This window comes from Amblyomma maculatum, chromosome 1 (assembly GCF_055883805.1).
Source record: "Amblyomma maculatum isolate TAMU_Amacu chromosome 1, ASM5588380v1, whole genome shotgun sequence".
In the NCBI taxonomy this organism is placed as follows: domain Eukaryota; kingdom Metazoa; phylum Arthropoda; class Arachnida; order Ixodida; family Ixodidae; genus Amblyomma; species Amblyomma maculatum.
The window spans coordinates 502,998,748-503,011,317 of record NC_139344.1 but is presented as its reverse complement, the minus strand read 5'-3'; the positions used below and the strand labels follow the sequence as shown (position 1 = coordinate 503,011,317).

The window sequence follows — 12,570 nt, the reverse complement described above, 5'->3', positions numbered from 1 at the left end:
TAAGAATATGATAAGAATCGGCTCATACGCTTGTGTTGGTACGGAAGACCAGGACAGAAGTATAATAAGAGGGGGTTAATCTAAGCCCTGCTGACGTTAATAAAAATTTAACTGAACATTTATTGCAACGAAAGCCTGGCAGGAGGCCTTAGCGGTGCCGAGAGACGCCTATGAAGAGATTGATGCTTAAAGATTGTTGGCGAGGCCAAGTTTACGAGTGGGTAATCATTCCAAGTTACCCACATCAGCGTAAATGTGTAATTTATGTTAGGTTCAAGTCTGTAACATACTTCCAGCCCTAAAAAACTTTAAGCACATGCTGATGTCGCCCACTTTATGTACCCACAGAAAGTCACCCGACTCTCTTTTTTACTTATTCTATCAATGGCAGCAGCCGCGATTCCTCTGTCATCAGTCATGACGAGCCCATTTTATTTCGTTCGGAATGCAGAGGATAATTGATCTGTTTCAGTTAGTCATCGCAACCGCTTCAAGCGCTTCATCATTTGCATCAGAAATGTCTGCTTTTCAGATAAATCTCGTTCCTGGAACGACTGAAACAACAGGGGGGCAAAATATTTGGCAGCTCCTCATGCGCAACAGCGAAATAATACGTCAGTGGAAATAGGTGAGGCGATATTGTGTGGTGCAAGCAACTTCACTCTTGTAGACCCAAAAAGACAACTGTTTTAGGCTTGACTTTTTAAGCAATGCATCTGACAGCATTGTTTTTCGCGTCCAATACCTGATGGCGGCAGACAAAGCATTCTCGTCCCTTAAATTCCCCAGAGAAGTTTCCCCGTCTACCTCAGTTAAAAAGCAGTGCTACTTCCAATAAGAAGCAGCCCTCTAAGGAGACTGTGATAAAGGCAATTAAAAGGTTAATAAGTGTCTCGACGGCGTGAACACAACAGACCTGAAGGTTGTAACACTAAAAAGGCAAAAACAAAAGGGCAAGATTGTACAGTATCACAAGTGGTGAACCAGACGATGTATGACAAGACGTAGTGGTCATACATGCGCCCGATTTGCCTAAAAGAAACACCACCCATGAAGACAGAGGCCTGAATGTGCTTGGAAAGGCTTTTCGCGAAGCATGGTGACAAAGGGACCAAGGTCATCTGTGGGGGAGATTCCAGACCAAAAGGCAGCAAATTGTGAGGGCACTGAAGCCTCTTGAAAGAACTGTGTAGCTGCAAATCCTTTAAAACACGAATTGACAGCCAGCTCAAATCATTATCAAATTTTAGGCATTCTTGAGTTAGAAGTACTCTCCTGCTAACTGTTCCATTACCAATCAAATAACAATTACAATTTTATGAAAATAACCACAATATCGGTGCAAGGAAAAATGGACTAAAGTTAAGAACACAGTCTGTACTTGGACGTGGACCCCTTTAGCACCTCGATTAAGTTTGCGTTAGTTTTGCGAGTCGGGCAGCAGCAAAAAAAAAATCCCTTAGACCCTAAAATATGTTACTGCAAAGGAGGTTTCGCAAACTGCGTGAGGGGATAAGACTGCCCAAACAACATATGCTGTGTGAAACGTAGCCCCTCGTAACAGCGTGTTTTTATAAGCCATCCACTGTCAAGAATTATTCAAAAGTGGAGCCTTACGGAGGTCTGCCCACAGGAGGTGGAGGTTGCAAGGCAGGAGGAGGTCTTTGAGGTGCAGGAGGAGGTCTGAAAGAGTATGTGCAATTAGTGCCATTCAAAGGGCTGCCTTCAAAGCGTGACGGCAGGCTCGGGCGCTGCACGAGCTGCACCCCCATTTAGGCTCAAGAACATTCAAAAATTTTCGCCTGACTGCTAATCCGCAAACTTTTGATCAAAATACAGTCCCCGCAAAAGTGCAGTTTTTGAAGTAGCCCAAAGTACTGCTCACGAGTTAAGTCATGCAACGTTGCTCGAGGTTCCATGCAATCGCGGGGAGAAATAGAGCTTAGTTGTTAGATTTGTTATTACAGTTGCATCTTTGTGACCTGGTGGTCATGAGGTCAAAGAGCTGTTGAAGCTCGTGCGGTTAACAGAACTAAACCAGTTTTAATTTTGCCACGCATCTCAGAAAATGCTGAAATGAATAAAAGGAGCACCAAGGCCTTTTTTCCCCGTTGCAGCCGCATTTCAACAAGGCCTTACGTTCAGTTTCTTGCTCGTAACGTAGCATTTGAACAAACCGATAGGCAACGATTCAAAAGCATTTTAACACATAATAAGGAGCTGTTATTCAGCGGTGCCTAATGGCAGAACGATAACGGCACATTTTTCCAGCAAAACGTTGCTATGCTATGCGAGCAGCTTTATCGCAATATATCATGAATGACAAGCGAACTCGTCCGGCTTCAAATTTCAATGTCGCGTTTTTATACGGGAAGAAAGGCCGAGTATAGAAAACTGGGCGAGTTGGATTAGATTCACCTTAAAGCAACGCGAAAACAAGACTAAAAGGAAGAGGAGACGGCACAAGCGCTTGTGTCGTCTCCTGTTCCTTTTAGTCTTGTGTTTTCGCGCTGCTTTAAAAAGAAAGGCCGGTTTTTACAGCCTTAAGCACACATTTGCAAATGACATTTTCAAGTACTCGTGAAAAAAACGTTTGCTTTGTGGCTTCCGGTTCTGCTACGAGGCCCAGTTGTGCAATATTTGTGATCTTTGCTGTCGTCAAATTTTGTTGGAAACTGAATCATCCACTTGTTGTCCCACTAAACGTGTTGGTAATTCCTTTACACAAAGCAGTGAGAAGAGCCTAGTTCCCAGTCTTTGGGCATTGAAGTTTGACAATGTGTAGGCGTCATAATAATGGGTTCATTCGAAGGATATGAGAGAGGCTAATAACAATGAATCATGAAATGCGACCGAAATGCTGTTGTTCCCAATTATTGTAGTGAAAACCATCCAGCTTCTTCTTTACTGGTACTTAGTAAAGGTCGTTGCACTTTTTAAGATGCGATCCCACGTAGGAGATCTAGAGTGATGGCTGAGAAGCCAGCTCAGGGCCGTCGCCGAGTGCACTTCTGCGTGGTGAAATTTGCTTCGTATTTGGCCAGCACTTACCTGGGACCTCCGTAATCCGGTGGCGAGGGCGTCGTCAGGTGCGGCACGGCCGTGGGGTCGGTGACCTCGGGTATGTAGTTCTGCCACCAGACCTTCCACCACTCGCCCGCTGGGCCGGTTGCACGGGCTCCGGTCGAGGCGCGCTTCTGCAGGACGCGTGCCTCAACCGGAGCTCCGACGCCCGATGACTTGGAGGAAGACCGCTGGTTGGCGCATACTACGGCTAAGCCGGCCGCCAGGACCGCCGCTAGCAGCAGGCGTTTCTGCATAAATACACAATTCGTCTCATCCACACGGCAACGATGAAATTATTTTTTAAATCAGTCCTTTCCTTTTGGTCTGAGAAGAAAATGACAAAAATTACTATTCCTTCTATATTCATCCTATACTTTTTGCGTGCTCTAGATATTCTGATTTCATAATACTAATTGCAAGCAGAACGAAATATAGGTAAGAGGAAAGTCTAATTAGCCATCAGCTTAGGTACACATTTTATTTTCATACGATCATTCAAGGCTACCCTAGATCAACAGCACAGAGAGGACACATTTGTAAGATGCCAACAGAAAGAAGATCGAACCAATTCATTTCATGCTAAATAGCAAACGTTTCCAGGTTCGTTGCGATTTCAGAGCATGTTAAAGAACGCCTGTGGTCGAAATTATCCTGGACTTGTATGCTGTATGCTATTTCGGGATAATATTTATTACGGGCTCTAATTATGCTCCAGCTAAATAAAGCGAAAGTCTTAAAAAAGACTCCTGAAGGAAGAGGACGATGAGGAGGAAAGGCAGGGAGGTTAACCGGTAAAAGAAGCCGGCTTGCTACGCTGGGGTAGCAAAAGACTCCTGCATTCTGAAATTAAGTAAGGGCATAGGCTGCAGCGCATTGGTTCTTTTGCTGAAGTCAATAAATGGGGGACGACTAATGAGTTGAATTTTAGACATTGGATTGGTTCACGCAAAAGTTATAGACCGTCTCGAGAAACGGTTAGCTATCGCCATGTTTCGATTGAAGCATTTCTTTATTTCAAAGAAAACTGTGACCGCAGAGCATTTTAGGAACGTAGCGCATAAGGGAAACGCATATTTTACAAGGCGCGAAGGACGAAGATGAGACCTGATTTTATTTCCACAAGTGTGCAAGCGTACATGGCTTGAAGCGTGACAGAAAAACAGATGCAATGCGCATGCCGAAACCAAAGCCAATTATCTCGTTTTACGCCTTGCCAAAAACGCCAGCTCTTTGTCCGATAACGCGAGTGAAGGAGTACTAACGCAACAGTCCCCGAACTCCAAAGTTCTTTCGGCTTCAATTTGCTCCCTTTTGATGCAGTCTATTTTTCCTGTAAGTATTGCATTTATCGAAAAGGGGTTTGCATTCTATTTTACGTTCCTTAATGCATGTGAGGCAGTGAAGAGGCAGGTTACGGTCCTTGATATTTCCACATCCTTTTCATGCTCTCTTAATCTTTCACTGAGGCCCGTTTGACCCACATACACTTTCCCACATGACAGAGGAATCTCGTTCCTCAGTGCAGTCATTCAAACTGTTCTTGTTTTGTTTTGCAAGCAACAGTTGGCTCAGTCACGGGATGACTGTCGCGACTAAGCTTACAAGGAGTGGAGAATACTACTCGTACGTTGAGCGATCTTTTTTAGATGATGTGAAAGGATATGAATGTACGGGTTTGCAACTGTCTTTTTCTGCTTCTTCGAGTTATCAGGTTGTTGGTTATTTTCGTTTTTCCGTTCCTGCCTTAGCAAGCCTTCAGCAACGGAAACCAGCATATGAATCGGGTAGCCTACGGTCGCTAATCTAGATGATTGCTGGACGAAGCTAAAGTCAGTTAGGCGTTCACATGATTTTTTGAGGGCATTCTTAAAATGAGATGTGGCTACGGCTTTTTTACCGAATGAACCTGCAGTAGTGGCTTCTTGGAAAGGGGTGCATACGCCCAACAGACATGCTTGTCAGAAAATATAATTTTTAAGTCTAAAAACCGAATTGCCCCACCTTCTCGAAGTTTGTGAGTCAAAGGTAATGGATTAAAACACTCATGAAAAATGGTGACTGTATTAAAACCATCATGCTTGTAAAATCGAGAGCGGATGTCTAAAACCAGTGAAAAGTGGTCCACCAATCTGAAAACAGATCCCTGTAGACTGTCTTGCAGTAGCCGGTCAAATTCAGCTATTAGTAAGTCACTGAGAATCGGAGCTATGCATGAGCCAATACATATGCCATCTTTTTGAAGGTAAAAACTGTCTTTCTATTTAGCAAAAGTTGAATTAAGATATAAAGTTAAAAGTTCTAAAAACCCACTAGCGGTTATTCCTGCGGAATTTTCAAAGGCCACCACTCCAAGTTTATCGATACATTCCTCTACACATTCTAACAACATATCTTGAGCCACAGAGTAGTACACATCCTTGATGTCAATTCACATTGCACTGAGACGGTTTTATGACAAGCGTTCTGAACGTTAACAACATCTTCGGACCTCTTCACCAGAAATGGGTCGTTTACGCGCAAAAGGGCCAGTTTGGCCTGCAAAAATTGGGCTATTGATTTCTGCCAGGATCCATTTTCAGAGATGATAACACGCAAAGGGCATTCATGCTGTGAGTTTTTCCGGAGAAGAACAAATGTAAATGGCTTTTGCTGCTATATTCAATAGAATTTACCAGGTGTTGCAGGTTCAATCTGTCACATAGTTTCTTTGCTTTAGTTTTCAGCTTGGACAAGTTAAGTTATTAACTTGTCCAACTGTTGGGACATTTTAATCGACAAAGAAAAGTTACGTGTTACCCTATTCCTAACAACTCTAATATTAAAATTAAAAAGAGCTAAACCACAATCTGAGACTTGCTTTGCATCTTGGATTCAATCAGTTTTGCTACAATAAACCTATCTCACCGACATACTGCCGCCAAGAACTGCCCGTAGTAATAGTCTCAAAGTGAAATATATCAAAAATACTTTTCGCTCTATCTTAATGCTTGTTTTTGCTGTCGCTTCTTTGTTTCATGGAGATGTGAAGGCAACCTGTGAGTGCTTAAGGGCAGCTTGTATGTTCGTTGGTTTAAATCACTTCCTAAATTATGCTGCCCTGTAGAGGCTCTCCTTTTGGACTTCTCTGTAGTTTATTGCTTAGTCATCTTTATTTTTTGTTAAAGCAATACTGCTTTTCTAAGCCCAGAAGTCTCTTCTGGAGGGCTAGTTGGTGTAAATCACCCATTTTTCAAAACTGCGCGAATAAAGTAAGGACAAACTGAGAAACAAGGAAACACACACAGAGCGCACAACTTCCAACGTTTATTCCAAAAAATTACGGCAGTCTTTTTATACCCTCTGCAGATACCAGCAACAAAACAAAACAAACCATCCGTAACATTCAAAATAGGGGCAAGTTATCAGCTTAGAATTTCTCAGTCATTCCGTGATAATGAACAGGCACCTGTAGCACAAGTAGCTAAGAAACCGCAAAAATGTAACCTCATCAAGACGAAGATCGCGTGACATGTGCCTTGGCCACCACAAGCTGAAGACGCCAAGAAGCTAGATGACAACCCAAAAGAGGGCTTACAACCAGGAAACCATATGCAAAGCATTAGGCTCAACAGGAACACGGTAAAAGGCGATGAAGAGACCACTAAAACCGGAGCTGAAAAATGCGAAACCCAACAGGAACGCGGGTAAAGACTAAGATGAGATCACTAAAGTTGGAGCTAAAATAATCCATAGCTTACCAAAAAACATAACACGAGAGTAAAGATGAGAAGAACAAAGCCAAGAGAAAGGTGAATATGATGGTACCCATTGCTCTATTTCTTTATTTGAAATGGACGGCGTGCTTGTACATCAATCTCCAATCCTCAACTATTTCCCTTTCAATCTTGCCTCCCGCATTTGCAAGAAATTCTTCTAAAACGCACAACAGTCGCATTTTTCTTCACTTCAGGTAGTTAATGCCCAGATTGCCTCCGGAATTGCTTGACAAATTGCGCTCATGCTCACTGGCCCTTTCAATGAAGGTCCACTTTGGCCGATGTACATCTGGCCGCTCAACACCGGAACTTTATATACGACTTCGGTGGCGTATTCTGTGCATATGGTGCTGTGGCTTAATCTGCATTCCTGTTGCCTACCATCACTGTTCATCATAGCGCACACCTTAGACAACTTGCAAGGTGCCGAAAACAACAGCCGGACGCAATATTTGCCTGCGATTTTCTTGAGATTATGTAACACACGATCCTTTGTAGCAGACCTTCGCAAACGCTAGTAACTTATTGCCTTGGATAACCTGCCGCATACAGTCTCTCTACATGCATTTTAAGACTGTATTCTAAATTGTGCAAGAAGAAGCTAGGTGAATAATTGCCTTCTTTACCAACTTCGAATGAGCACTGGTAGAAATTGCTTTTTCAATCGCGGATGCAAGGACCAACTCGTGAAGTGCAAGATCACATCAATAAACTGAATTTCACTGTCTTTAGGTAATCCATGCGTGAAGTTAAGCCCTGTTCCTTCAGATTTGAAAACATTAAGAACGATATGTCGATGACTGTCTTATAGTCCTTACCTTTTCTTCCACGTCTAGCCTCCCCGAATCCGTTAGCAACGTTTTTGATGTTTTCAAATCTGAAGGAACAGGGCTTAACTTCACGGAGTATAATACTGAACATTCAAGTCCTCTGGTAATCAGCATGAACTCTAAGGCAATATGTGCATGCAAAGACGCATGCAAAGCATGCCTGATTGTATGTACTTATTGCTTTAGACTATGCATTGCGACAAAGGCACGAAGAATAGCAATGGCCTGTATTACATCACCTGTAATGCGAAATTGTTTATCGTAAAAACTTGACAAAAATTGCTCACGTTGAGCAGGAAGGAAAGCGTTAACCCAGGATTGTCACCTAAGCAGTTGTGTTTGTTATTGTGGTCGGCACTTGAATGAAATGACATGCGAACCCTGAGACTGCCTCTATCAAGATCAATTTTAGCCAGCTCATGTTGCCGCGGTATTCCAATTGTCAACTCGGCAGGCTTCGCTTTTCGGACCTTTCATTATTCACTGCCAAAACTAAGCCGAAAGCTCATGTGGTACGAAAGCTCATTGAGAGCGGAGATATTAGTCATAAAAAAAGCACTTATTTTTTTACCCGCAAAAATATCCTGCAGAATTTCACTTGCAGGAAGTATTTTTCATTTTCCCTACACAGTCATGAGAACAACACATTCGCATCAAAGTACTACCACTGCGCATGACGGATCTGGCATAAGTCTCTATTGAAAAAAAGACATGGCATAACTACGTGTGATATAGTGCACTAAGTGTCCTGTAGCATTGCTACGGTCTGTTGGCCTTATGATCTTGTAGCGCACAGCGACGCTGTAAAGCGGAGGCGCTAAGATGGACGTTTTCAGCCGACGAAAGAAGAAAATAAAGCTGAACGGCGCATGCACGGTGCGCACGCACGTCACGAGCCTGCCACGCTGGTCGTTCTGTTCTGGTGCTCCGCTGCGACAACATAAATTCGCTACCATTGTGGCCGAAGCATCCATAGATCTGGTTCGCCCAGGTGGAAGCCATCTTCCATCTGCACCCTGTCCCCCCCCCCCCCCCCCCCCGGAGCCATCTCGGTTTCGTCACTTTCCAACCTGCCTGCTGAGGTGGCTCAACAAGTGGCGGGTGTCATCCTTGGAACCTTGGGCGACACTCCATACTAGCAACTTAAACAGTGCATTCTGGGCCACACCACGGCGTCAGAGACCGCGCGCCTCCAGCAGCTGCTCACCGCCGAAGAGCTTGGAGACCGCCGCCCCTCCCAGCGACTCACTACCATGCGGGAGCTCCTGGGCGAAATCAGCGCCGACTCGAACGGCGCACTCTTGAGAGAGCTCTTTCTGAAGCACTTGCCTTAGTCCACCCACCTCGTCTTGGCTGCTGCGGGGGACTTGACCCTTAACTGCCTCGCCCAGCCAGCTGATAGAGTCCATGACGCGACTTCTCGTTCCGTTCCCGCCCTCTCCTTTCCGTCATTTCATGATTAGATACCCGGATCGATCAGCTGGCCGCTTCTCTCGATGCTCTTCGGACGTCCTTTCATACACAGCACATGTCCTCAAGTCCTGGCCGCCTTTCACCTTCGCCGAGAGGTTCGCGCTCTTCCAGTCCTCGCAGTGAGCATATTTGCTGGTACCATCACACTTTTCGACACCGCGCCCGCCAATGCACTCCACCATGCAACTGGCCGTGAAACGCAATTCGAACTGACGGCAGCATGGGACCTCGCCCTTCACCCTAGCCGCCTTTCTTAGGAATAGAACGAATTTTCGGCCTGCGCTTTCTCGCCGACACTAGTGCCGAAGTCGCGTCCTACCGTCCACCAAGGCTGAGCGTACTTCCTAGCCACCTGGACTTACTCTCTGTACGGCCAACTGGACCTCCATAGCTACGTATGGTCTCTGCGCTCCAATTCTGGACCATGGCCTGCGGCGCATGTTTCGATGTTTCGATCGTCGCCGATGTACATCAACCCATCCTCGGATCCGACTTCCTAATGCATTTCGGTCTGGACGTCAGCATGCGTCGCCATCGTCTCATCAACAGCACGGCGTACTTTCCATCATTAGCGTTATATCGGTTGTCGCTTACACTGGCATCCGCACGCTGATCCAGTCATGCCAATACGCCCAATTCCTCGCAGACTTTGCCGAGGTCACGAGGCCTTGTAACCTTCACCAGCCACCCAAGCATGGCATAAACCATCACATTATCAGGCGTGGTCCATCCGTCGCAGATTATCCGCGCCGCCGCTTCGGTGACCGTCTGACGATTGCAAAACAGGAATTCGAACAAATGCTCAAGCTGGGTATTATTCGCCCTTCGTCCAGCATAGGGCCTCACTCGCTTTGTCAGGTAGCTAAGCGAGCTCCGCGTTATTGGCGTCCGTGCGGCGACTACAGGGCTTTAAACGGTCACACGGTCCACGACTGCTATCACCTTTCACACATCCAAGACTTCACTGGACACCTAGATGACTGCAAGACCTTTACTAGAGTGGACATAGTAAAAGCGTACCATCAAATCCTTGTTGAACCAGCTGATATCCAGAAGACGACCATCAGTACACTCTTCGGCATGTTTGAGTAAGTGCGCATGCCTTTGGGCTACACAACGCAACTCAACTTTCCAGAGATTCATTGCTGAAGTGACAAGCGGACCCGGCTGTGTTTGCCTACATCGACGACATCCTCGTCGCGAGTCGTACTCCCCAATATCACGAGCGTCACCTCCAGGAACTCCTTCAACGCCTCCAAGAATTTCGCTTGGTAGTCAACGCCCAGAAATGTGTTTTCGGCTCTTCTAAGCTTGAGTTTCTAGGCCCCCACATCTCGGTGCAGGGCATTCGTCCATTGCCTTCGCACGTCCAAGTTGTTAAAGACTTCCAAGCACCCATTACTTCACGCAAGCTCCGCGAGTTCTTCGGCCTAGTGAATTTTCCCTGAAGCTTTATCCCGCACTGCACCGAGCTGTAACAGGCAGCAATATACCAGGCAGCATACTGATTGGTCGGTAAATTACAGGTCCTTAGCTTGCCCTTTCTGATGAGTTCAGACAATGCTTGCTTTCTTTCATGGTTCCTTTATCGTCGATGACACCAGGCACTGCGTATACAGGGTGGCCAGTTTTCCTAGCACGATATCCTCCCCGTCCTTCAACAAATCTACAGTTGCCAATCCTCTCCAGATGCTTTTTCGCTTTTCACAGTTTTTAACGCTTTCTTAACTTCGTCTTTCATCACTGGTGGAACGCCTGACTGCTTTTGCCCACTTCTTATCCCGTTATTGTCTTGACTACTTTGGCTAATGCAGAGATCAGTATAGAACTCCTGGGCACTTTGACTATCTTCTCCATATTTGTGATGACGCTGCCCGCCGTTTTTAGTCTGCATATGTCTGCATTTTTCCTGCGGCCAATTTCTTTTTCATCATTTTACGGCTTCCCCTGTTCTCTCAATTTCCCTCACAGCTTGCTCAATTTTCTCCATGTTAAACTTCCTTATATCGGCTACATTTCGTTTATAATATTTCGCCTCCTTAAGCAGCTTACCGTTCTCCTCTACTATTCTACTACCTACATTTACAGCGCACCCAGTAATGATATATCTGAAATTATGGTTCTTGCGTATAGACTAATGGCGTCATCTTCGGTTAGAGCTGAATATCTATTCTGTACCGAAATCCTGAACTCTTCTGAACTCCCCCTCACCTCTAATTCCTTGATGGACTTCTTTCTTACTAATCTGCTTCGTTCCCTCTTCAGATTTGGACTAATTCGAGACTTTACCATCCTGTGGCCACTGCATCGCACTTTCCTTATTACCTCTACATCCTGCAGAATGGCGGGGTTAGAACATAGCATGAAGTCAATTTCATATTTAGTCTCCCCGTTAGGACTTTTCCATGTCTACTTCAGTTCTTCCGTTTGCTGAAGAAGGTATTCGTGATTCTTAAGTTATTGCGCTCTGGAAACTCAACTAGTAACTCCCCTCCTATTCCTAGAACCAATGCCACCCACTGCCTGGTCTCCTGCCCGCGTTTTTCCTACCTTGGCACTGAAGCCGCCCATTAGTACAGTAAGTGCGTCTTGCCTTTCCGCATTGCCAATTCTACATCTTCATAGAAGCTTACAACTGCCTGGTCATCATGACTACATGTAGGTGCGTAGGCCTCTACAAACTTCTGTTCATACTGCTTATTAAGCTTAATGACGATGCCTGCCACTCTCATTATTGCTATAAAATTCGCCTATATTTCCAGCTATATACTTATTGACATGGAAACTTACTCCTAGTTCTCGCCTCTCAGGTAGACCTCGATAACACAATACATGCCCATCCTTCAGTACAGTATATACCACATTCGGCCTCCTAACCTCATTAAGCTATATGACATCCAATTTCATATCCTCTAGTTCCTCTAACAGCACTGCTAAACTAGCTTCACTGGCTAGGGTGGTAGTGTTAAATGTTTCCAGGGTCAGTTTCCAATGGCGGTCTGTCCAGCGGACAGGTTGCCACACAATATCTCTTCCAGTCACCTCCAATTAACTTCGTCTTGTGCCAGCTACGGCAGCTTATCCCAGTAGATATCCTCAATGCGCAGTTTTAATTCTGCCCCCTGGAATAACGTGGATATTCTGAGCGATGCGTTTCAAGCTCTTCCAATTGGACAGTTTCGATCGTCATGCCCGGGTGTATAGTCCGTATGCTTTGTTGCTGATCATTAAAGACTGATACCAACCACTTTCCACTTTGTCCAAGGATTAAACTTTTGGACCACCTAGATCATATGAGATGAATGCGTCGTCAAGGCACGTGGCTAAAGAATTTTCGTCGATAAAGTTTTACAGTACATGAATCCGATATTCTCTCACGCTGTTGAGAATACACTTGCAACCTTTCGAAAGTAATAGTCACGTCACATTCACTTTCGTGTTAATCG

At 45.1% G+C, this 12,570-nt stretch overlaps 1 protein-coding gene across 1 annotated transcript in view; it reads right to left on the bottom strand.

Annotated features, from left to right (window-relative positions):
* Positions 1-1,613: 1,613 nt before the first annotated feature.
* The window catches only part of LOC146210340 (uncharacterized), a 54,807-nt gene continuing 43,850 nt past the window's right edge, over positions 1,614-12,570 (bottom strand). Inside the window, exons 3-4 of the mRNA XM_084582312.1 lie at positions 3,052-3,314; positions 1,614-1,683 (exon numbers count right to left, since the gene is read on the bottom strand). Of these exons, the coding sequence (XP_084438438.1) occupies positions 1,614-1,683; positions 3,052-3,314 (333 nt within the window). The remainder of the gene's footprint in view (positions 1,684-3,051; positions 3,315-12,570) is intronic.